This window comes from Terrapene carolina, unplaced genomic scaffold (assembly GCF_002925995.2).
Source record: "Terrapene carolina triunguis isolate 2854851 unplaced genomic scaffold, T_m_triunguis-2.0 Scaffold51051, whole genome shotgun sequence".
NCBI lineage: Eukaryota > Metazoa > Chordata > Testudines > Emydidae > Terrapene > Terrapene triunguis.
Genome location: NW_020715402.1, coordinates 6,944 through 33,543, shown reverse-complemented (window position 1 = coordinate 33,543; position 26,600 = coordinate 6,944). Strand labels below are relative to the sequence as shown.

At 45.5% G+C, this 26,600-nt stretch overlaps 1 protein-coding gene across 1 annotated transcript; it reads left to right on the top strand.

The window, feature by feature from the left end:
- Positions 1-210: 210 nt before the first annotated feature.
- LOC112121473 (scavenger receptor cysteine-rich type 1 protein M130-like) lies at positions 211-26,600 on the top strand (the record flags this gene model as incomplete). The annotated part of the gene is given in 10 exon segments (XM_029914430.1): positions 211-292; positions 2,596-2,910; positions 12,091-12,405; positions 12,870-13,184; positions 14,634-14,948; positions 15,744-15,881; positions 22,481-22,573; positions 23,595-23,678; positions 25,634-25,723; positions 26,469-26,600. Coding segments are annotated over 10 exon segments (1,879 nt in total), but the record flags the coding sequence as incomplete, so codon positions are not given.

The following is a 26,600-nucleotide window of genomic DNA, read 5'->3' as shown; positions in this document are numbered from 1 at the left end:
TGAAAACTGATCTAAAAATGTTTCAACTGACCTGATCCAAAAAAAATATGGATATTCAGTTTGTGAAAAATTTTGAAATTTCAGCATTTCATTCCAGTTCAGTATGGGAAAATTTATCAAAATCTCAAACATTCGTGAACAACAGGAAAATTGTTTCCCTTCAAGCTCTAGTCAGATGGGCCATTAACATTGGCAATAAAGTCTCCGGGGATGAATGTGGAAGATTGTGATAAGAGGAAGAGAGAGATCCAGGAGCTGAAATCACAGAGAAAGGCTGATGAGGAGGAGCTGGGTAGGCAGTAGCTGACAGTAACATAGAGGGGGAGAGGAGAGAAGAATAGGTTGGAGTGCTACTCAAAGGAGAAGAAAATGTGAGAGCAGAGAAGTCCAACACACTCAGCTTGTTTCTTTGGGGATGATTCAGGGCTGGGATTGTGAGAGGAGGAGAGGCCTCTAAAACCGCAGCTGCAGAGGCAATGTCAGATGGAGGGATGCAGGTCTCTGTGAGAGACAGGAGCTGGAGTGAGTGAGTGATGAAAAGGTTGTGGATGTTTGTGATCTTTTTAGGGATGCAGTGGGCATTCTAGAGACAGCAAGAGGAGGAGGGAAGGAAGGGGGCTGGACATGAGGTTAGGAATGGTGGCATGAGAGGGGATGATGGGGATGGGTGTGGAAGGTGGAGACGATGGGAATGAAGGGGGTCCAGGATTGGAGAAGTTGTAACCGGAAACCAAGAGGAGGAAGCAGAGGATGATGTCGGATCTGGATGGGAAGGGGATAGAGATCAGGATGGAAGAGAAGCTGTTAGAGTTGGTGGGATCTGTGGAGGGGTGAAGGTAATAGAATGGGGAAATGGGGACAATGGGGGGGAGTTTAGGATTGAGGGAGGAAGAGGGCAGATCTGTGATCCACAAGAAGGTGTGATAAGAGCCATGGGCAAGTGACAGATGAACATGGTTAGTAAACAAGTGAACAGTGAAATAATAAATGGAATCCAATTAAATCAGTAGCAGTGAATCAATAAGCAATGAGATGAGATGTGAGGTGAGTTAGTTAGAATTGAGTTAGTTATTCCTAGAGATGGCCAGGAATTTTCCATTAGAATTTTTCTTTAACTGAAAATGCCGTTTCCTCAAAATCAAAACTTTCCCTGGGAAACTTTCAATTTTGCTAATTTTTTTCAGTGTTGTGTTGGGAAAATAGAAATGAAATGTTTCATTTGGGGTGAGTTCAACCCCGGTGGGAATATTTCAGACTGTAGAACTGACCCAAAATGTTACATTTCTAGTCAGTTCAACAGTAATCTTCATTTCCCTGTTGTGGCACATTGCCTCATGGGAGTTGTAGTTCAGGCTCCAGTTCTCTCCTATGGACTGGGCTCTCTGGCCAGATTAAATCTCCCCTTATACAGTATAAATCTTCCCTCTAACTGGTGGCACAGTTGCCGCATGGTAGCCACATGACTGCAGGTGCATGATGAGAGATTTAGTCTGGTCAGGGAACCTGGCCTATAAGGCAAAACATAGGCATCAGAGGGAAATGAAGTTTAATGTTGACCTGACTCAAACTAAAACACTTGGGGTCAGTTCGACAAACTGAAAGGAAACATTTCAATTTGGGAAAGTGGAAACTGGTTATTTAGATTGAAGGTGCCAAAATGAAATGTTTTGTCACTTTTTTCAGAACTTTTTGTCCCATGAAAATTTTCAATATTTCCATATTTTGTCCTGATGCAGGATGAAAACAAATGTGTAGCTATCAGAGCTTCCTGGGAGACAGAGATTTCAATTTTCACTCAGCTCTAGTTATTTCTCTGGACAATCGCGTGATCGGTGAAGATGCAGTGAACAGTCAGGTGAGAGGGACAGTAGCAGCCACTGCACAGTCGGAGCAATTGCCCTGAGAAGCTCATGTGGCTGTTAAGCAAAAGCAGGAGCTGGATTATCTTGGCAGTCACAGTTGAAGGATTTAGCTGCAGGAGTCAGGGGAAGATGGCAGCAGCTCTGCAGGGCTTTGGAACAGCAAGAGAAGGGGTGAAGTGAGGAAGGTGAGTTCAGTTACTGGGCCAGGGTAGGTAGACCAGGCTGTGAGCTCAGTCAGGTGACACAGGAGAAGGGGCAGTGAATGGGAGAGAAGGAAAGTTAGATGGTGCAGATCTGAAGAAAAAACAAAAGTGAAGTGATACCAGCCAGAGAGTTAGATTGGGCAGTGAAGGTTCATTTTCAAACCCTGTGCAGCCAGGATGTGTTGCCTTCCCCTGGGAGGGAGGAGGAAGTTGGTGGTCAGGCTCAAGCTCAGGCTTTTTGGAAGAATCATAGCTGGAGGGGTGCACACAGGGGCCCAGTGGCTAACTGGACTTCTTGATCCACATTTATTTAAAAAAAAATAGCCTCTCCCCCAAAACACACTGTGTTAAAAGAAAGTAACTTAGGTTACAAGTTGAGCACTTGAAAGCTAGGAAATGCCAGAGTTAATGTGACCTGGGCAATCCCTATATGTGTGTAGATTACGATACAGATTTTATTTATGTGATCACTTACTATTTTTCCACAGGAAAACACTGTCTCCTCTGATCTCCCTTCTCCTTGTTCTCAGGGTACGACGGGTACAGACTGACAAACGGCGGCACAGGGTGTTCGGGGAGAGTGGAGCTTCTCCATGGAGGCACCTGGGGAACCCTCTGTGACTCCCAGTGGGATTTACAGGCTGCCCACACCCTCTGCCAGCAGCTTGACTGTGGATTCGCCCTGTTGATTCCAGCAGGGCAGCTCTTTGGCACAGGAGACGGGCCTGTCTGGAACGGCACATTTGGCTGTGAGAGGAATGATTCCCGCCTGAGGGACTGTCCTGTTACTGCACTGGGCACAACTGAGTGTCCCCCTGGGAGCGAAGCCAACGTGGTGTGTTCAGGTGAGCTGCAGTGGGAAAGAAAAGAATTGGGGATTGGGGAACATCCTCAGCCAGATCTTCACAGTGTGTCAATCGGCCAAGCTCCATTGGGCTCAGTGAGGCTATGCTGATTTACACCAGGTGGGGACCTGGCCCATAAATTGCCGCCCTGTCCCTGCACCAGCCAGGTCTGCTGGAACTGATCCCTCTGTGAAATGCTTGTGGTGCCTTGAGTATGGAATCTACCAAGGAAACCAAATTCTGGTCCCTTGTCCTCCCTTCACACTAACTGATGTGGATCAAGTATCAGTTTGTGAATGTGCTGGTGTGGAATAGCCCCACAGCACCCACAGAGTAACTGCTAGCATTGAATATGAGCAACAATCCCTTCCTGTTCCCCACTCCCCTCCCAGTCGTTGCTCTTAACTCTGATCACTGCGCCACCTCGACACTCACATTTCCTCGTGTTCAGGGTGCCCGGGTGGCAAGTTAGGGAACGGCACCGAGTGCTCCGGGAGAGTGGAGATCCGACATGGAGACACACGGGGAAGCCTCTGTGCCTCCCACTGGGATTTGCAAGATGCCAATGTCCTCTGCCATCAGCTGAACTGTGGCTACGCCGAGTCGATCCGGGGAGGAGCCCATTTCGGGGAAGGGAACGGAACCGTATGGAGCGACGCTTTTCATTGTGAAGGGACTGAATCCTGCCTTTGGGATTGTTCTCGCATGGCCCTGGGCAACCCAGCCTGCTCCCTCAGACACACGGCCAGGGTTATTTGCTCAGGTAAGTTTAACATAGACTGTATATGTTAGTTACCGTTCAGTGTACTGCCCAGATTAGGATCATCATGAGTAGTCCCATTGACTACTGTACTCAAGGTAAGTAGGGGTATCGGAATGTTTCTCTTTGTTTAAGTTCCTCAGATCAGAGACTCCTCTGGGTGCAGTGAGGGGTGGCAAGGTGGATCCTAGCACTACGCTAGCGTGAACCGGAGAGAACGGCTCTGTGCGATAAACTTGGGGTTTGTGATTCACAGATTCCCTCAGTCCCAGCAGGGCTGACTCAGCCCTTCATCAGGTTGAGGTGGGTGTTGCAGAAGCAACCTATACGCAGAGATCTCATCCAAGCTGTGGGGCCATTACAATCCCATTTCACTCTGGAAAAGTAGGTGTTTGCCCTGGTGTTCCTGGCCAAAATGTCCCCCTCCCTGTCCATCCCGGGTTGTGTGCTGGTGGACTGCAGCCCTCAGCTGCAGAGTTTGCTCAGTGGCTGTGTAGGTTGATAGATCATTAATTCCCCACAACACTTCATAGAAATAGTCACTTCTTTGCCAAAGATCCCGGTTTTCAGATGGCTCCAGAGCCAGCTGGGAACTTTCACAAAGATCCTGCTCTGGTGCTTTGATGAAGATCCTCCTCTACAATGCAACACAAATACTCAGGGGTCCTTTTTCCTGCAGGCTTCTCCAAAGATTTTCCCTCATCCAATGTCAAAAACTTCCTCATAGAATATCACAGTTGGAAGGGGCTTCAGGAGGTCATCTAGTCCAACCCCTTGCTCAAAGCAGGACCAATCCCCAGGTAGATTTTTGTCCCAGATCTCTAAATGGATCCCTCAAGGATTAAACTCACAACCCTGGGTTTAGCAGACCAATGCTCAAACCACTGAGCTATCCCTCCCTTCCTCCCCAAAATATATGGAGATATACCTATTGTAACGGGTTGGATCACAGAACCCTCCTTGGGAGCTGCCACCTGATGTACCAAGACTACCCCTGCTCCTGTTTTCCCTGCCAGCTCAGGACTACAGCACCCTGTCTTGCTGAGCCAGACACTCCCGTCTGCTCCGACACAGACCTAGGGTCTGAATAACTTGCCACAAAGCTGCAAGTTTACCTGAAAACAGCTCACAGAAGTGTGCTTGTCTTTAGCACTCAGATGCCCAACTCCCAATGCAGTCTAAACCCAAATAAATCCGTTTTACCATGTATAAAGCTTATGCAGAGTAAACTCATAAATTGTTCGCCCTCTATAACACTGATAGAGAGATATGCACAGTTGTTTGCTCCCCCAGATATTAATACATACTCTGAGTTAATTAATAAGTAAAACACGATTTTATTAAATACAGAAAGTAGGATTTAAGTGGTTCCAAGTAGTAACAGACAGAACAAAGTAAGTCACCAAGCAAAATAAAATAAAATGTGCAAATCTATGTCTAATCAAACTGAATACAGATAATCTCACCCTCAGAGATGCTTCAGTAAATTTTTTTTCTCAGGCTGGACACCTTCCAGGCCTGGGCACAATTCTTCCCCTTGGTACAGCTCTTGTTCCAACTCAGGTGATAGCTAGGGGATTCTTCATGATGGCTCCTCTCTCTCCTCTCACTTTGTTCTGTTCCACCCCTTTATATATCTTTTGCATAAGGCGGGAACCCTTTGTCCCTCTGGGTTTCCACCCCCCCTCACTGGAAAAGCACCAGGTTAAAGATGGATTCCATTTCAGGTGACATGATCACACGTCACTGCAAGACTTCATTACCCACTTGCCAGCACACACATATACAGGAAGACTCACAGGTAAAAAACAGCCATCTGCAGACAATGGTCCTGGTTAATGGGAATCATCAAGATTCCAAACCACCATTAATGGCCCACACTTTGCATAATTACAATAGGCCCTCAGAGTTATATTTTATATCTCTAGTTTTAGATACAAGAATGATACATTTATACAAATAGGATGATCAAATTCAGTAGATTATAAGCTTTGTAATGATACCTTACAAGAGACCTTTTGCATGAAGCATATTCCAGTTACATTATATTCACTTATTATCATGTTTTTATAAAACCATGTAGACTGCACAATGTCACACCTATATCTCATAGAGCTGGAAGGGTCATTGAGTCGAGTCCAGCCCCCTGCCTTCACTAGCAGGACCAAGTTCCAATTTATGCCCCAGATCCCTATGTGGTCTCCTCAAGGATTGAGCTCACCACCCTGGGTTTAGCAGGCCAATGCTCAAACCACTGAGCTATCCCTCCCCACATTAGAAAGCAACACTGGCTGATAGATGGCAAGTTATCTGAGGGCTACCCATAGTGGCATAGGCCAAGATTTTTTAAGGTATTTAGGCATTTCTGCACTGATTTAGGAGCCTAACTCTCATTTTCTAAAAGGATTTAGGCACTGACCAGCCTTAATCAATAGGATCCATAGGCTTCACATCCCTGAGCATTGTAGCTGTGCCAACCTAACCCCCAGTGTAGACAACAATAGAAGAATTCTTCCATTGACCTAGCTAGCACCACTCAGAGAGGTGGATTACCTACAGCAATAGTAAAGCCTCTTCTGTCACTCCAAGAAGCATCTACAGTACGGTGATACAGCGTCATAGGTGGAATGCTGTAGCTGTGTCACTGTAGCACCTGCAGTACAGACATGACCTTACTAAAACAAACATTTAATGCACACCGAAAACATTGTAAATAGTATTTGGAATACTATGAATAACTTTAAAAAAATCTGTTAGACAGTAAATCTACTGCTTTTCCTTATACAGCCTTCCCCTCTTTTGTTTGTTACAAACATTCAAATATAAGGTTTCAACTTAACATGTTCTGTACTTCAGCACACAGATCAAAACACATTCCCCACTAATCTTCTCTCAGAGATGATTTCTCAGGCTTTGCAGTGCGGTCATAACATGTAGTGTGTGTCACCTGGATTCTTCTGAGTTTGACAAATGGCAGCACCTCAGTCGTTTCAAACACTTCAGAACTTGGTCAGCAACCAACCAGTCTGGGGATCTCGGCAGCTAGCAGCATTCCAGCCCTTGGGTTAAGAGCTCAGTGGCTCTCAGTTGCTGGTGAAACAGAAATCTGTAGCCTGTATTCAATGTGGTACAGGGATTGGAAGCAGCCCTCACAGCAGACAGATCTCTCAGTCCTTCATCTATCAGCCGCTGAGGCCACAGGGCTGCATTTGATATAAAAAAATTAGGTTGACCAAGCTACATCACTCAGGGGTGTGAAAAATCCAGTCCTCTGAGTGACATAGGTAAACCAACCTAACCCTTGGTATAGAGAGCACTAGGTTGAAAAAAGAATTCTTCCATAAACCTAGCTACTGCCTCTTGGGAAAGTGGATTAACTACCGCGATGGGAGAACCCCTGTCGTTGGCCTAGGTAGTGTCTACACTGAAGGACTACAGAGGTGTAGTTGCAGCACTGCAGCTGTGCCGCTGTAGCCTTTCAAGTGCGGACAAGCCCTAGGGTGTGACCTGCCAGGTTGGTTGCCCACAATGTAACAGAGGCCCAGAGTATCCAGCTACAATCCATGTCCCCTCCCCACTGCGTCTCTCCCTTCCTGTCGGAGAAACAAAGTCAAATGCTGCAGTGCGAAGCATGTGGGTCACATTGACCCAGAGAATCTGTGATGTAAGTGAGGGGAGAGTACACTGGGTCCGATTCTCACTAATCCCAGCTACTCAGCGTAAAGGAGCCTTAATGGGAGAATCAGACCATATGTAACTTAGTCTGCAGAAGAGAAGAGTGAGGCGGGATTTGATAGCAGCCTTCAATTACCTGAAGGGGGGTTCCAAAGAGGATGGAGCTAGGCTGTTTTCAGTGGTGGCAGATGACAGAATAAGGAGCAATGATCTCAAGTTGCGGGGGGAGGGTAAGGGGCTAGGTTGGATATTAGGAAACACTATTTCACTAGGAGGATGGTGAAGCACTGGAATGGGTTACCTAGGGAGGTGGTGGAATCTCCATCCTTAGAGGTTTTTAAGGCCCAGCTTGACAAAGCCCTGGTTGGGATGATTTAGTTGGTGTTAGTCCTGCTTTGAGCAGGGGGTTAGACTAGATGACCTCCTGAGGTCTCTTCCAGCTCTCATCTTCTATGATTCTATGCAACTTTAATAGAAAAGAGTAGTTGACTCCCTGTCTTATGTGCAACGTTAAGCCCATCCTGAGCTATGAATCACTACTGATCTGTCTATGTATATTTATTTAGGAAGTTTTAACTGGTTTACAAATCATGTTCTGGGAGTACATTGGCTCCTTTGAAATGCAAGGTGCCGTAGACACTGTATAAAAAAATCTCCAATGGCAGTAAACACATGAAAGGGTTTTGGCTTCTCCAACAAGGAACTCCAACAACTTTATGTGCTCACGGTGGACAAACTTTTAAAATGAAATATATATATATATACATATATGTTTGAGGAAAAAATGGAAACTTCTTTCCCATTGACCAGAGGTCACTCACCCCTCCAAGCATCATCTCCAGCCAAGCCAATAGCTAGAGTACATGGGAAAGGAAACTCAAGTGTTCAGAGTTGTAGACCTGGCCTGGAAAAACCCAGCTGAGTGCAGAAAAGCCTTTATTGTATTAGCTCCTTATGAGTTTGGAGCTGAGGCGGTGATCACAGGTCACCAATGTACATTGAACAGTGAAAACAGGGCAGGGTTTTCTTTAAAGGAGCCACGTGTCCTGGCAGTGCTGGATCTGGGAATTGCAGCAGGGAAGTAGGCCAATACCCAGACTCCTGTTGTAAATCACAGCGACCTCACAGCGCTGCTGCTGTCAGTGCATTGTGTGAGCACGGAGGCCTTTTGTACTGGGACCTGATCTGCCAGGTGTTCCTGAGCACCTTCCACTCACAGTAACTCCAGAGAGAAGTGAGAGCACTCTGCAGCGTACAGGAGGGGCCCAGCTCCTCACAGGATCTGGCCTCAGAGCTTGGGAAGCCTTTCCCACCCTCACCCCCTGCATTTCTGAATAGAGAGATAAATGGAGCCCTTGAGAGAGGTTGTTCCCTGTAGCACTGCACAGCAGTGAGGGTTACCTTCCACTTGCCACAGAAAACTGTGTTTCACATCACACCTGAGCATTATTTCTAATGCAGTACCAGCAGGGAGTTTTATTCAGTGCATTTCCTGTCTCTCCGAGCCCAGGTTGTTCTGAGTCGCTCAGGCTGTTGAATGGAGAGAGTCAGTGTGATGGCAGAGTCGAGATTTCCCTCCATGACGTGTGGGGCAGAGTGTTGGATGATCAGTGGGACATGAACGATGCCAGCGTGGTGTGTAGGCAGCTCCAGTGCGGAGTTGCTGAGAAAGCTTATAACTCCCCTATGTCTGAGCGAGGAACGGGCCCTGTGGGGCTGAGAAGGGTCCAGTGTGCAGGAAATGAGACTCGTCTGACTCTCTGTGACAACTCCACATCTGAGACAGCCCAGGCAGGAATTGCTGAGGACGTTGGTGTCATTTGCTCAGGTGACTTAGTGTGGAAATCTTATAAATATCCTGTCCTTGTTCAATGGGAACATGATCCACCCCAGGGCCTGCCTCCACCCCACCTTGTGCTGAGATCTCAGCAGTCCTTGAAACAATGTGGATCTGAGGTTCAAACTTTTGCCGATTTATAGTAAAAATATCATATTATATACAGAAAAAGCATAGCCACATTATAGGGTTAATAAAATGAAGCAACCTCCTCCCGTCCTGTCTCTCTCTATCGTATATTTTTATGTATTGGAGCTGATTTAAAAAAATGTGATGAAAAATCTTCACAATAAGATTAATGATTTTCACAGAATGTCTGTTTCCATTGAAAATGTTCAGATTTTTGTTGAAAAATCCAAATTTAGTTACAGAAGAGAAAAAAATATTCGTGGTCATCTAAATATTTTGTGGGGGAAAAGAATGAATTTCCCGAGCAGTTCTAGTGTATATAGTGGCTTCTTTATGTTAAAGTCTTAAAAAATGTGCTGTCTTGAATCAGAAAACAATAGTAAGAAAAGGAAGTCATATGTAACCTGTTTTGACCAAGAGTGCCATGGATAGTGGCTCTGGGCTAGATCCCAAAAGGGACTTGGGCATTGCAAGGCCTGACTCCTAGGTGTCTTGCCACCCAATGAGATCCTCAGCCCTGAGTCACGTGCCCAGCTCCCCGTACAATGCATGGGGAGAGTTAGACACCTCAGAAGCCTGCAAGCTGAACAGGGAGCCACCTTAAACTTACCAGCAGTGAAATGCCAAGGAAGGGAGTATGGCCTAGATACACAAAGTTATTTAGATGCCTAACTGCCATTGATCTAAGCCTTAGGCCTCTGACACACAGGTCAGATGTAGGCACCTATCTCTGCCTAGGACTCTCAGCCACAAACTCACTCCTGGATCTAGGCAGGTAAGCCAGGTCAGCTCTCAAATCTCCCCATTTTATCCATAAACCAGTGGTTAAAGCACTCAACTGGGATGTGGGAAATCCATGTTAAAATCCCCGATCTTCCTGATTTGGAACAGGGATGTGAACACAGGTGAGTGCTCTAGTTACTATAGGGTATGCTGGGGTGGGTCTCTCCTGCTGGAAATGTTCCACTTTGTACAAATAATTGGTCACTGAATCAGAGAAAAAGCAAGAGAGTGACTCTAGCCTGGTGGCCAGGGCACTTGCCGGGAATGGGAGAGAGTCAATTCCCTGCTTCAATAAATATGTAACTATTTATACATTATGTATTTATAAAGAGGCAGTTAGGTATGTAGGCACCTTTGTGGATCTAACCTTCTGTCACTTAGGAAATACATCAAAGTTGCTGTTATAATGTGATGATGTTAAGTCCTAATCGTATAACTGTGCAATTTTCCTTTGTTTAAAAGGGGAAAAAAGGAATCTGTGATGGGATTTTTTCATTGTTCCTGGTTGTAGATGACTATTGTACAAGATAATTCTATTATTCTTTTTGATGGTATATTATTTATTTTAAGATTCCACAGTAAAAGTAAACATAGAACCATAACACTGGTATCCCCAGTATCCTTCAAGTAACATATCCCTATATCATGCACTCTATGTTATTGCACTGAAATCATTTTTCATGCCCATTCCAACTGCAGGGTAACTAAGGCACATTAAGGGTCCATTCCTGCTCCCATTGTGTCAATGGGGGCTTCACAGTTGATTTCAGCAGGGTAGAATTGGGCCCTTAGTGCCTGGGACTTTGTTGTAGACTCATGCATCCAATTGCCTTTCTTTCCCTATATTTCTAAAATAAATTGTTACCATGTCTGCTTTTCGCTAATCCTCTGGTGTCACCCCAATTCTATAACAATTTAAAAGGCTATTTGTTTTTTGTTAAATTTATTGTCTAATAATTCCTTGAACAACTTGATGCTTATCCTTTAAGAGCAGTTTGAAAATATTCAAACTTTCCAGTAAGGGGTGATTCTGCATAACCTTAGTCTCACTAGTACCTCTTACCCATGTGACGAGTCCCATAAGATGGGCCCTACCAAATTCACGGCTATGAAAAACATGTCACGGACTGTGAAATCTGGTCTCCTCCTGTAAAATCTGGTCTTTTGGGTGTGTTTACCCAATACTATATAGCTTTCATGGGGGAGACCAGCGTTTTTCAAATTGGGGGTCCTGAACCAAAAGGGAGTTGCGGGCGGGTCACAAGGTTATTTTAGAGGGGGTGGTATCACCACCCTTATTTCTGTGCTGCCATCAGAGCTGGGCAGCCACAGAGTGGCAGCTGTTGGCCGTGTGCCCAGCTCTGAAGGCAGCACTCCACCAGCAGCAGCGCAGAAGTAAGGGTGACAATACCATACCATGTCATCCTTACTTCTATGCTGCTGTGGGCGGTGGCTCTGCCTTCAAAGTTGGGTTCCTGGTCAGCAGCCGCCGCTCTCCAACTGCCCAGATCTGAAGGCAGCGCTGCCGCCAGCAGCAGTGCAACAGTAAGGGTAGCAGTACCGCAACCCCCCACCTCCCACTCCCTACAATAACCTTGCAACCCCCCAACTCCTTTTTGGGTCAGAACCCCTGTAATTACAACACTGTGGAATTTCAGATTTAAATAGCTGAAATAATGAAATGTATGATTTTTAAAATCCTATGACCAAGGAATTGACCAAAATGGACCTGAATTTGGTAAGTTCCTACCCATAAGGGTTACTCAGATGAGTAAGGAGTTCAGAATTAGGCCCTTGGTGTTAATCAAGGCTGTTCTCTAAAAATCTTCCTCATTTCCTTACATTACAGCCTTCTTTTCTTGTCTGTGTTTCTTGCAAAGACAGATTTTTAAAAGTATTTCAGTATCTCAGCCATTGCACTATCATCATTAATGTGCCTGGAAGCTGTTCAGCTATTATTATATTGCATATTAACAACTGGGATCTATTCCTGCAGGGAGCAGGCGGATCAGACTGGTGAATGGGGCAGGTCGCTGTGCCGGGAGAGTGGAGATTTATTACAACGGCAGCTGGGGGACAGTCTGTGATGATTCCTGGGATCTGTCAGACTCCAATGTTGTTTGCAAACAACTGGGATGTGGACGTGCCATTAATGCAACTGTCTCTGCTCATTATGGGCAAGGATCCGGGCAGATCTGGCTGGATGATGTGAAGTGCTCTGGGAACGAATCCCATCTCTGGGAGTGTCCTTCCAAAGGCTGGGGCCAGCACAACTGCAGACACAAAGAGGACGCGGGAGTTCTCTGCTCAGGTCTGGTCTGGGAATGCTCATGTGAGCCTCCTTACCAGGCTATTTAATGGAGGGGGCAGAGATTTGAGGAGAGAGCTGAGAATGATTGATACTCTTCCTTGCTGTCTCTCCTACCTACCTACAGGGATCATGATTAGAAAGTCACCATTTCCCATATGTTCCCACCCAGGGGTATTGGAGATATCGCAGCATTTCTCTAGTGTTGGGAGGGCAGTCACTGCTGTATTGCAGGTATCTGTGTGTGTAACTGCTGGGAAATGTTGACTTTCAAGAGGGGATCATTCTATTACTAATGGGCCTGTGGTGTCCAGAAGAGTCTCTGATTCTTGGAGTGATTATCTCTGGCACTTGCGTCTGCAAAATAATGAACAGGATTCTTAGGGATCGCTGGGATTTCACTCTTTACACCCCAGATCTTTTCAGAATCGAAGATTTAAATCCCCTTTTTGTGCATTTCCTTCTAGAATTCACAGATCTGAGGCTGGCAAGCGACAGTGACTGTGCTGGGCGGCTGGAGGTTTTCTACAATGGGACTTGGGGCAGTGTTTGCTCCAATGGGATGTCTGGAGTCACCCCAGCGATTGTCTGCAAACAACTGAACTGTGGGGATGGAGGGCAGCTTGCAAGTGACTTTGCATATGGAGCAGGTTCTGGTCCCACGTGGCTGGACCATGTTTCATGCCGTGAGCAGCACAGCTCCCTCTGGCAGTGCCCGTGAGGCCTGTGGAAACAGCAATCCTGTGATAACCGAGCAGAAGAGACCCATATTTCTTGCAGTGGTAATTCTGAAACTGTCTGTGTGCACGCATGAACACACCCTCTACGTGTTTAACTCATTGAAAGGGTGTGATAGAAATTTTGCATGTATTTACTTTTCAGAATAGACAGTTTTACATTCTCAGCAATGACACAGACATATTTTCATCGTCCATTCTAGGAATGAGAATGAGGCCCATGGAAAACAAACAGGGGAATTAGTTATTTATACAAGCTGTGTGGTACACAGTGCAATCACCTAGTGAGAGCTCACAAATGCCTCCCATTAGCTAGCGTCATTTGGGAATCTCTGTGGTTATCCTTTTGGGCTAAACAATCAGAGATGGGCCCAATGTCAGTGACCAGGACATAGGCAGTTGTGGTGAGTGGTTGGAGCAGGAGTCAGGTACAGTGGGTAGAGCAGGAGCTGGTAGTCAGAACTCAGAGCCAGGGATCAGAGCCAAAGTCAGAAGTCAGGAATCAGAGGCAAGAGCCAGGATCGGGTTACCTGGAGCAAGGCAAGGCCGGGGTAAGTCTGGGGTCAAAGCAAGAGCAAGGTTGGGAACCAGGCAGGAGCACGAGGTATTGCAGCTGTGGGAAATGCTTTGAGCAGTCGCTGAATGGCTGCTAGACTCAAGAGCTGCACTGCAGACCCTTCCCACCAATCAGGCAGCCTACTACAGGCCAGCTGCCTGGAGACTGCTCTGCTGCAGGTGCTGATTCCTGAAACCCTGCCTGTGAAATCTAGGTCAAGATCAGAATTCCCCAAAAGTGTCTGTGTCTGTGTGATGGGGGTGCTCTATTCACCGCAGTATGGCCCCTCCTCCTGGTTGTTCTGGGGACTAGCTCACCAGGTCAACGCTTCTCCCCATGGTTGCAAACCATCCCTCCATCTCTGTCTCTCTATCTGCAGCTGCTCTCTTGATCCAGGAGCCGCTGTGGTCTCTTTGTGACTCAGCCCTCCAGCTAGGTCACTATTGTGGTTTGCACTTCTGGGCGGGGGGAGTCTTCTCCCAAACAGGTTCAGCCAGCCTTCCTATGGTGCCACTTCCCAAGTGGCTGGTTGGGGAATCCGGGCCCCCACTCTACTCTGGGTTCTGGCTCAGGGACCCCCTCGTTAGCAGTCAAGGTTTGTTCCATCCCGTACTTTGCTGCATTTCCCTAAGCACTTGCCTAATCTTCTTGCTATCTCTTTGTTCGCTGTGTCTACCAGCGTTCCCTCTACCTCCTCCTAGGGATTTAGATTTAAGCTTATGAAACCCTACTCTCTTCTACATCCCACACGTTTCTCAGTCTGTTCATGTCATAATTTTCTATCCATAGGAATAAAAGAAAAACCACTTCAGACCCTGTTTGGTGAATGCCCGAACTCTACAAACTGCACAGGTATCTCTGCTTCTCACTGTCTCACTTTTGGTCCCTAAGGACTTTCCCAGCTGTCCCAGTAACATGTGAGGTTTCTACATTTCCAGACCAGGAGAAGTTACGTGTCGTGGGAGGAGAGGATGGATGCTCGGGGAGAGTGGAGGTTTGGTACCGTGGCTCCTGGGGAACAGTTTGCGATGACTCCTGGGACATGGCAGATGGTAATGTTGTGTGTAAACAACTGGGCTGTGGAACTGCTGTATCTGCCCCGGGCGAGGCTGTATTCGGCGAGGGGACTGGTCCCATCTGGGTGGAGAAGGTGAACTGCAGAGGGACAGAGTCATCTCTCTGGAAGTGTCCTGCCAAGCCCTGGGGTGAGAGTAACTGTGACCATAAGGAAGATGCTGCTGTAAATTGCTCAGGTGAGTGACAGGAGATGGTTCTGCTACATGCTGTAATTTTCACAGAAGGGATGGATCCAACTGCCTCTCCACCTTGGTCCCAGATCAGGCCCTCCCATCTCCTGTGTGCAGGAGCATCATGGATGCTGTGGGGTGGAATCTTTGTGGGGCCAGATTGGCTAAGGCATCAGCCCACATAGCCCCTACATCCATCATAGGTGCCAGTGTGCTGGTTTGTTACTAGTGTTCTCAGCACAGGGGACTTAAGTTGGGCCCACAATCTCTAACATACAGGCCCTATGCTGCTGTGCAGGAGTTTCTGGGAAACAGAACAGGTCACAGCTGGAGACCCCCAGGGACTCTCAGAGGGCCCCTTCTCCTGGTAACAAACACCTCACCCCGCCCACCCCCCCCCACTCCTGACTCCAACTCTCCTCCCTTTCCCTTTGCAGGTGTGACAGAGACATCAGATTCACTGACTAGAACGGGTAAAACATCTATCTCCTTCCATCCAGGGTTAAATTTACCTGGTGCTGGGTCACAGAGGAGGAGCTGCAGCCTGAGGGAAGGAGCTCCTTTCCATGGTCTATGAAATCTGAGGGTGAATGACACCCGGGTGCTGAGCAGGACTCCAGCTGACAGGGCAGAGCCCATGATTTAAACAGCAGCCTGTGAGCTCCCCCCATGGCGCACAGACTGTGTCCCAGCCCATTACCCTGCTGTCTTGGGCTGTGCAATGAGTGACTGGGGAGCTCCCTGGGACCCCCTGACTCTCACAGGATAATCTCTCTCTGTTGTATGTTCATTTCCATCCAGCTTCCCTGCGACGCCCTCTGACTGACAGTGGGAGAGTCACGGTGCCTATGGTCGTCTGCATTATCCTGGGGGCCCTGCTCTGCTTGGTCTTAATCATCCTGGGGGCACAGGTGCAAAGTGCCAGGGCACAGCGCAGAGGTGGGTCCTTCTTGGTGCCACTGAGTGAAATGCCTCCGCAATAGCAGGAGAAGCTGTAGCTGAGGAGAGGGGCATTGGCAGCGTAATGGAAGACTAAACTGTATTATGCTGTTCGGCTAAAAGGTGGTGCTGTGTGTTGCAATTTATTTAAACTAACCTCAGCCATGCCATGAAGAGCATTAAAGGGATCTTATAGAGAACACATCTGGCATGAAACTATATAGGAAGGAAGCTCTATAGCCGGTCCATGAGTGGTACAGAAGTCTGACCAGCTAATAGCAGCCCTGCCACCTACTTGTAAAAGGTGTACATGACATGGTGTCCAAAGTTCAGCAGTGCCAGAGGAGAACAAGAACAGAAGGAAAACAGCAACAGAAGTTACATGCAGAAGGAACAGCAACAGAAGTTGCAGACAAGAAAAAAAAAAAAAGAACAGAGGTTGCAGGATCTCATCAATATCCCTCTCTCCATTGCCCCAGAGAACTTCAGCTTAGATAAACAGACTAGAATCAACATTTTGCAAGATTTCAAATTGCTACAAAATTATGTAAGGAAACTGAAGATATACAAGTATGCTCTTTAATTTATGCTATGAGGAAGCAGGCAGAGCATAACTTTAAATCCTATGATTTTAATCAAGACTGACATGAAGACAACCACGAAAGGGTTCTGGATGAGTTTAATGCATACTTTATACCTCAGAGAAATATGGTTTATGAAAGTGCATGTTTTCACCAGAGAATTCAAGGACTAGGGGAAAATGTTGAATGGTTTATTAGAGCTCTGCATGCATTGGCTGAAAACTGTGATTTTGGAACAGAAAAATATGAAAATATCAGAGACAGACTAGTAGTGGTTATTGGGTTAACAAATAAAAATCTTTCACAGCAACTACAATTAAAAACAGACTTCACCCTACACACTGAAAAGAAACGCAGTCTGAGCTGATTAGACAGCAAAACCCAAAGCAACTTGCCAAACTTGAAAAACAAGAAACTAGCTTGAAAGAAAGAAGCTGTTAATAAATGCAAGTAATTTCCATAAGACTGCTTAGGTAAGGAGACAGAACTCCCGGGCTAAGAAGGTTGAATTCCAAGCAATTACAAAAGCCTTACAGCCTAAATGCATAAGATGAGGACAAATTCATATCCCAAGAAATGAGGAATGTCCACCCAAAGGCTCAGGGTTTAATAAATGCACAAAACATGGACATTTTGCTGTTGTTTGCTGCATCAAAGTAGTCAGGGAGTTGATTCATATTAGAGACAATCAAGAGCCATTGTTTCTGAGATCTATAATATGTAGGGCCCTACCAATTTCCCGGCTGTGAAAAATGTGTCACAGACCATGAAATAAACCCTTCTCCGTGAAATCCAATCTCCCCCTTGCTGCTGAGAGCACCCCAGTCAGGGGGCTCCTAGCTGCAAGTCTTGGCTGGGCTGAGAGGGAGCTCCCTGACCAGAAATGGAGGTTCCTGCAGCTGGAGAAGACTTGTGGGGGTGGGTCCAATATCCCTGCTCCTGGAAGTGCTCCTGCCAATGAGCTCCTAGCTGTGAGTCCCTCCTGGATTGGGGAGAGACAGGACTTTTCCTTCCCTTGCATGGCAGCTCGGGGGGGGGGGGGGGGGGGGGCGAGGGAGATCAGACCCACTTCCAGGTACCTTTTGGGTTTGGTCCCCCATGGTTACAATGCCATAAAATTTCAGATGTAAAAAGCTGAAAATGAGAAATTGACAAATTTGAAAACCCTATGGCCATGAAATTGATCAAAATAGACCTTGAATATGGTAGGGCCCTAATCATGTGTGAAGATATGGAGCCTGTCTGGAGAGTGAAACTGAATATTCAGAGAAAGGCTATTGACTTTAAAATTGACTCAAGAGAAAATGTCACAGTCATCTCAGAAGGGACTTAAAATAACCTTCGGCCTGTCCCAGAGCTGAAGTCACCTGACACAGCTCTGACTAGCCTTGGAGGCATTCTGCTTGCATGGGCCAGTTTACCACAGAAACATCTTACCAAGACAAAAGCTTTGCATTCAGAGTGCATGTGATCAAAGCATCAAAGATCAACAACCTTCTCCGCCCCACCATTATGGGCCTAGTGAGAAAGGTGGAAGAGCTTCACAAAGGATTTGTTGATACTGGATTTTTGAAAGGCGATCCAGTAAAAATAAACTCAAGAGACAATGCTGAACTATACAGTGTACAAATACCATACAGAACGTGGAAGAAGCTAGCTGCAGGTTTATGCGAATTCAGAGGATATCATTCCCTGATTGTAGTGGACTATTTTTCCACGTATATAGAAATAATATACTTGAAAGACAAAACATTTCACAGTGTTATCGAAAAACTACAATCCACTTTTGTTTATTTCGGTATTCCAGAACAACTAGTGATAAACAATGGACCACAATTCACTGCAGGAGAATGTCATTCTAAACAAAATATGAGTATGATCATATTACTAACAGTCCACATTACCCATAAGCAAATAAAGAGGCTGAGAGACCTGTACAGACAGCCAAAAAATCCTGCAATAGGAAGAGCCATTCCTTGCTCTTCCGAGTTACAGATCAGCATAAATAGCAGCTACTGGATGTGGTCCAGCACAACTCCTGATGGGAAGACAACTCAGAACTACTGTTCCAACTTTAGAAAGGAATCTATCTCCAAAGTGGCCAGACGTGAAGAGAATAGCCAATTGGATTAAAAAAGGCAAAAAAAGAGCTTAGGAACACTTTTACAACAGTTGTCACTCAGTAAGAGAACTGCTGTGTCTAGAAACTGGTGACAGTTTTGTGCCATAAGAACATAAGAATGGCCATAATGGATCAACCAAAGGTCCATCTAGCCCAGTATTCTGTCTTCCAACAGTGACCAATGCCAGGTGCCCCAGAGGGAATGAACAGAACAGGCAATCACCTAGTGACCGATCCCCTGATGCCCACTCCCAACCTCTGGCAAACAGAGGCTAGGGACACCATCCCTGCCCATCTTGGTTAATAGCCATTGAAGGACCTATCCTCCGTGAATTTATCTAGTTCATTTTTTAACCCTGTTATAGACTTGGCCTTCACAACATCCTCTGGCAAAGAGTTCCACAGGTTGACTGTGAGTTGTGTGAAGAAATACTTCCCTTTGTTTTAAACCTGCTGCCTATAAATTTCATTTGGTGACCCCACGTTCTTGAGTTATAAGAAGAACTAAGTAACACTTCCTTATTTACTTTCTCCACACCAGTCATGATTTTATAGACCTCAATCATATCTCCCACTTTGTCATCTCTTTTCCAAGCTGAAAAGTCCCAGTCTTATTAATCTCTCCTCATACGGAAGCTGTTCCATAGCCCTAATCATTTTTGTTGCCCTTTTCTGTACCTTTTCCAATTCCAATATATCTTTTTTGAGATGGGGCGACCGCATCTGCACATAGTATTCAAGATGTGGGTGTACCATGGATTTATATAGAGGCAATATGATATTTTCTGTCTTATTATCTATCCCTTTCTTAATAATTCCTAACATTCTGTTAGCTTTTTTGACTGCCGCTGCACATTGAGTGGATGTTTTCAGAGAACTATCCACAATGACTCCAAGATCTTTCTAATTTAGACCCCATCATTGTATATGTAGAGTGGGGAGTATGTTTTCCAATGTGTATTACTTTGCATTTATCAACATTGAACTTCATCTGCCATTTTGTTGCCCAGGCACCCAGTTTTGTGAGATCCCTTTGTAACTCTTTGCAGTCTGCTTTGGGCTTAACTATCTTGAGTAGTTTTGTATCCTCTGCAGATTTTGCCACCTCACTGTTTACCCCTTTTTCCAAATCATTTATAATTATGTTGAATAGTACTAGTCACAGTACAGACCCCTGGAGGACACCACTATTTACCTCTCTTCATTCTGAAAACTGACCATTTATTCCTACCTTTTATTTCGTATCTTTTAACCAGTTACCGATCCATGAGAGGTCCTTCCCTCTTATGTCATTACAGCTTACTTCACTTATGAGCCTTTGGTGAGTGACCTTGTCAAAGGCTTTCTGAAAATCGAAGTACACTATATCCACTGGATCACCCATGTCTACATGCTTATTGACGCCCTCAAGGAATTCTAGTAGATTGGTGAGGCATGATTTCCTTTTAGAAAAACCATTTTGACTCTTCCCCAACAAATCATGTTCATCTATGTGTCTGATGATTCTGTTCTTTACTAACGTTTCAACCAGTTTGCCCAGTACTGAAGTTAGGCCTGTAATTGCCCGGATCACCTCTGTAGCCTTTTAAAAAAAATGGTTTCACACTAGCTATCCTTCAGTCATCTGGTACAGAAGCTGATTTAAATGATAGGTTACATATCACTGTTAGTTCACCATTTCACATTTGACTTCTTTCAGAACTCTTGGGTGAATACCACCTGGTCCTGGGGATTTATTACTTTGTAGTTTATCAGTTTGTTCCAAAACCTCCTCTAATGACACCTCAATCTGGGACAGTTCCTCAGATTTGTCACCTAAAAAGAGTGGCTCAGGTTTGGGAATCTCCCTCACATCCTCAGCCATGAAGACCAATGCAAAGAATTCATTTAGTTTCTCTGCAATGATCTTATCATCCTTGAATGCTCCTTTAGCATCTCAATCGTTCAGTGGCCCCACTGGTTGTTTAGCAGGCTTTTTGCTTCTGATGTACTTAAAAAAAATGTTGCTGTTACTTTTTGAGTCTTTGGCTAGCTGTTCTTCAAATTCTTTTTGGCCTGACTAATTATATTTTTACACTTGACTTGCAGAGTTTATGCTCCTTTCTATTTTCCTCACTAGGATTTAACTTCTACTTTCTCAAGGATGTCTTTTTGCCTCTCATTGCTTCTTTTACTTTGTTGTTTAGCCATGGTGGCATTTTTTTGGTTCTCTTACTATGTTTCTTAATTTGGGGTATACATTTAAATTGAGCCTCTATTATGGTGTCTTTAAAAAGTTTCCATGCAGCTTGCAGGGATTTCACTTTTGGTGCTGTACCTTTTAATTTCTGCTTAACTAACTTCCTCATTTTTGTGTGAAATTAAATGCTACCGTGTTGGGCTGCTGTGATGTTTTCTCCACCACAGGGATATTTAATTTAATTATATTATGGTCACTATTACCAAGCAGTCCAGCTATATTCACCTCTTGGACCAGTGCTCCAGTTAGGACGAAATAAAAAATTGCCTCTCCCCTTGTGGGTTCCAGGACTAGCTGCTCTAAGAAGCAGTCATTTCAAGTGTCAAGAAACTTTGTCTCTGCCTCCCATCCTACAGTGACATTTACCCAGTCAATATGGGGATAGCAGCTGTTGATGTGGTCCAGTACAACTCCTCATAGGAAGAAAACTCAGAACTACAGTTCCAACTTTAGAAAAGAATCTATATGAAGAGAGTAGCCAAATGGGATAAAAAGGCTAAAAGAGCTCAGGAACACTTTTAAAACAGATGTCACTCAGATAATTTTTGAGTCTAGAATCTGGTGACTGTGTTCATGCCAAATTGGGTGGAGGAAAAGAATGGACAACTCCAGCTGTCTCAAAGAAAAATAATTCAGTACCCAGATCAAATGTGATTGTGACCAGCAGTGGAGAGTTCAACAGAAACCATCAACACCTGTTATTCCTCAGAAACAACAATCAACAAACCAAACTCTACAGATGGTGGATGCATAATAAGAAGATGATTCAAGGATTCCAAACCAGCTGTAGCCAGTTATTGCAACTAATGTACAGCCGGATGACCATGTTGTTATGTGCTTGGGTCGGGTAATTAGAAAACAAGTACGATTGAGAGACAGACACTTAATAGACTGATTCATACTGAACTACAATGATAGCATGATAGTTTAAATTTTGTAAATGGTAGGAATGTAGAACTTAAAGTGGAATACTCAAAGGAATGCTTAACTGTATTATACTGTTCAGACAATAGGTGACATAAGTTGTTTCAGCTAACATCAGCTATATTTGGCAGAGTATTAAAAGATCTTATGATGTACACATGCAGTGAGTATCTCTCTGGAAGGGAAGCTCTGTAGCCAGTCCGTATCTACTACAGAAGCCTGACATGCTAGTAGTTGAAACCTAGGTGGCATAACAATAGCAGTGAAAGCTAGTTCAGGTGTGTTTACTCCTGCAGTGCTGCAATCACACCTCCAGATTGCAGTGTGGATGAATCCTTATGTAGATAGCACTTTCCATTGTTAAAGCACTGCACAAATAGTAGCTAATTATTCCCCAGATAGTCTCTAGGCAGTACATAAATATGTAAGTACTATTTTGCCCATAGGTGTAAGCACGAGGATGGAAGAGGTATGATTTTGGGTGCTACTAGGAGTTGCAGGACACATTTATCAAGGGACCATAAAGGCTGAATATCAAGATAAACTTAATGACAGTGAAATAGCCAATAGAACAAACATCAAAGGGGCATTGTCCCTGTCACCTGGGACGTTCAAATCTAGATTGGACAGAGCAGTGGGAATGTGCTGGGCCCAGGGGGAGGGGCTGGATGATCTCATAGGGTTTCCCATCCCTAGTTTCTGACCCTGTGCAAACCTTGCTCTTTGTTTTCAGGCTCCAGAAGATCCCTGGACCCTTTCTCTGAGGCCGTGTATGAGGAGATTGATTATAACCTGATGAGAAAGAAGCAGATGTTTGGTCGCTCAGGTCTGTGTGTCATTCCTAACAGGGAGCAAATCTCCAATGCACTTCCCATCCTAATACTCTGACTCAGAGCTAAATCTCTGCAGCCTTCAGCCCTGAGAGTCCTGGATGGCTGCTGGAGCTGGGTCTGTGGAGAAACCTGCCAGTTACTGGACTCAAATGAATGAGTTTCCTCCCAAGCAGACTCTTCTAGCCCCATTCTGAGGACAGTCAGCCCCATCTGTACATCCTGCAGCCTTGAAGGCTAACTAGTTATGGGTCAGCAACCTGTCTGTTTACACCATTTTGACTCAATGTCAATCAATTGGGAAGATGCTGCTCTCAGTTTAGCACATTGTCAGGCTCTCTGAGCATGGTCAGTGCGTCTCCCTGAGGCTACTTTTGAGATCCCTGTTCACTAATGGCGGGAGTAGATAAAAGGCTTTGACCCTTGGAGGGACGTGGCCTACTCTGGCAGCAAGGCAGGGGAGGGGAAGTATCTTGCTTAACAACGCGGGAGTCACGTCCATGGCTGAGGAGGTCTGGACCTTTCAAAGACCAGCAGCCTGAGCCATGATTTTCTGCTGGATCAGGCCATGAAGTAGCAACATTCAGGAGGAGGAGAAAAACATTCCTCTCTAAACCAATTCTTACAGCCTGAGTATGAATGAAAACAGGCTCCCCAGTTAATGAGAAGGATTCAAATTAAATCCACAGCAGTCGAGGATCCCATGTTAAAGGGCTCACTCAGTCCCTCCCTCACCTCATGAGGTCATTATGGCTGTTCCCAGCATCTTCCCAATCTGATTTTATCCACCCCAAATCACATTTAACACACACACACACACACACAAACACACACACACACACACACACACACGATATTTCTCTTGGAAAGTCAGTGTCAGTTGCTGTGAATTCAGCATCTTCTCTAGAAGGAGAAAAATACCAAGACCATAAATCCTGCTTCAGGACCTGGATGCATTGCCCATCAGCCAGTTTTGCTGCTGTCACTGTGATAACATCCCATTTACCATTTCTCCAGTCTCCTATTCAGATGATTCAGTGTCTAAGCTGCAGTATTACACCGGGGATAGTGAGGAGGAAAACGATCCTGCATCAGAACAAGGTAACAAGGGAGGGGGGTGAATACAAGGACAGACACCCACATCTAGGTGCGGAATTTAATTTCCACATCAAAGATGTATGTCCAAACTCTTAATGGAAATGTATGATCAAATCCTGACCCTTTCTCTGCATGGCTCACGGAGCCCTCTCCCAGGATAGAAACTGCAGAGAATAGGATACAGAAATATTCACTTGACATGTAAGAATCTGAATTTAACAGCTGGCACCTATCACTAAACAGCCCCTGATCTGTGCCCCATGATCTTAGCCCCCTGCCTCTCCAGCATGAGCATGTAGCCCAAGTCAGAATCTACCCCTTATAAAAGGAAGAGACTTACTCCTGAGGGAATTCTGCACCAAAAAGTTAAAAATTCTTCACACAATATTTTAAAATTCTGCAAAATTCTGCATATTTTGTCAAAATAACACAATATAATCACACCATTATTTGCTGACAAGTATTTTGAAATAAATTACCAAAATAATTGAAAATGGTGTGACTATATTGTTGTTGTGTTAGTGTTATTTTGACAAATAAAATATGAACTTGGCACAATTTTAAAATTTTTAATTTTTTTGGTGCAGAATTCCCTCAAGAGTACCAGGGTTCTGTGTGGCGCAGTCTGGGTGCAGGCAGCTTGGCAGGGGGTCTGAGTGCGATCTGGATGCACAGAGGCTCGGTGTGGGGTTCAGAGTGTAGGGGAAATGGGACTCTGCAGGGGAGTCCCAATGAAGATGGTTAGGGCTCAGCGGAGGGGGGTCCAAGTGCAACTGGTTGGAGCTCAGTGGGATGAGAGTCCAGGTGTGGATAGGACAAGAAGCAATGGGCTCCCAATGCAGGTGATGAGGCTTGGAGAGGGTGGGGATTTGGGTGCAGAGGAGGCTCAGTGGGGGATTCTGGGTGAGGTCTGTGTGAGGGGGACTCCTAATGCAGGGAGTGAGGCTTGGGAGGGTGTGGAATTGGTTTTGGGGGCTTGGTTGGGGGGTTCTGGGTGCAGGGGTCCCTGATGCAGGGGGGACTCTGGAGGGGGTTCTGTTTGCAGGGGGGAGGAGTCACTGTACAGGGAGCTGCTCCCCCTGTCCTCCCATCCCCCCCATCTGCCCATCCCCCCCAATCAATCCCCCCCACCAAACCTCATTTCCCCTCCCCAGAACCCCCACCAAGCCTCATCTCCTGCATCTAGACCACCCCCTCCAATCCCCACCACCCACTATGGTGCAGAGTTTTCTGCAGCGAGGGGAAGTTTCCAGGGGTTGATCTGACCCAGCTCCTGCTGCTCCATTTTGGGGATGAGGGAGGTGGAACTCCATCTCCGTCCTCCTCTTCCCCCCACCGCCCAGCTCAGACTAACGTCCCTGATCTGCAATGGAATCCCCAGACACCCCCTGCAAGTGATTTACCTCTCTGACAGAACACACTAGCCTAGGCTCTGCTGGGGAGAAGTGAGTGAACACTGGTGCAGTTTCTCATTGCTTCCCCACAGAAACCATTTTCTGCAGAAAGTAAAGAGAATCTGCAGGGGATGGGGGTGCTTTTCTGCACTCTTGCAGGAGCACAGAATTCCCCCAGGAGTAGAGACTTTAAAGCATGCCTTTATAGAGTTCAGTTTGATTCACAACTGTTGTGTCTGGTGTGGCAGCTTTTATCTTCCAATATGTCAAGGGTTAGTGCCTCACCAGCACAGATCTTGATCCCATTGAAGGGCATGACGAAGTTGCTAATGGATACAGTGGGTCAGGGCTGGGCCCTTGTTATTTATGAGGAACTAAAGGTGGCAAAATTCCTGTTTCATACACTGTCCATGACTTTGACCCTGGCTCACCTGTGACTTCTCCTACAAACTCCATGATAAACAGCCCAAACTCCAAGGCAACAGGTCTTTAATGGGGAACTAAAAACCTACAGGGGAAATGGGTGTGTTCAGGAGATGCTGAGTGTGCTGTTTGCTGTTCCAGAAGGAGCTTTCCCTGGTGGTTCTCAGTTGGATTATAATAATGTGGAGGAACCTGCATCAAGCGACATCCCCTGGACTCCAGACGGTCAAGGTGAGCAGTGAATCCATCTCCTGAAAACATTACTCCATGGCTACTGTTGCTCCACCCCCACTTCATTTTCTAGTCTCCCTTTGATCCTGAGCTTAGGGCTGGGAAGAATTAACCAGACTTGCCTGGTTGAAGCCAGAGAGGGACATTCCACAATTAACAGCACCCCTCAAATAACACAAGTATGTAGGGGCAAAATTTGAAAGTCCAAGGTTCAAAACGAGATTAAACTAACTAGAGACATAAAGGGTAACAAGACAACATTATACAAATATATTAGAAGTAAGAGGAAGACCAAGGATAGGGTAGGCCCGTTACTCAATGAGGAGGGAAAAACAATAACAGAAAATGTGGAAATGGCTGAAGTGCTAAATGACTTTTTTGTTTCAGTTTTCCCCAAAAAGTTTAGTTGCACATGGACATCTAACATAGTAAATGCTAGTGAAAATGAGGTAGGATGAGAGGCTAAAATAGGGAAATAAGTTAAAAATTACTTAGACAAGTTAGATGTCTTCCAGTCACCAGGGCCTGATGAAATAGTCCCTTGCACTCTTAACTCTATGCAGTCTGGCAGGATAATATCAAAAAGGTAAACTGAGGTGTATATTACAAATTCATAAGAAATAATATGCATAAATCCCTCATTCTTCACACCTGACATATAGTTTATTTCTCTATTCAGTGGAAAGCCCCTTTTCATTATGATTAATTACCATCTTTATTTCAGAGGTCCCTGTCCTGTCTACAGGTGCCCCATGGGATGGTTATGATGATGCCAGAGAAGTTTCTAACACTGAAGATGACCCTGCTTCTGGACCGAGTGCCCAGGAAGTCCCTGGGGCCCATGGGGACAGTGACAGGAACAGAGATGATCAGACTG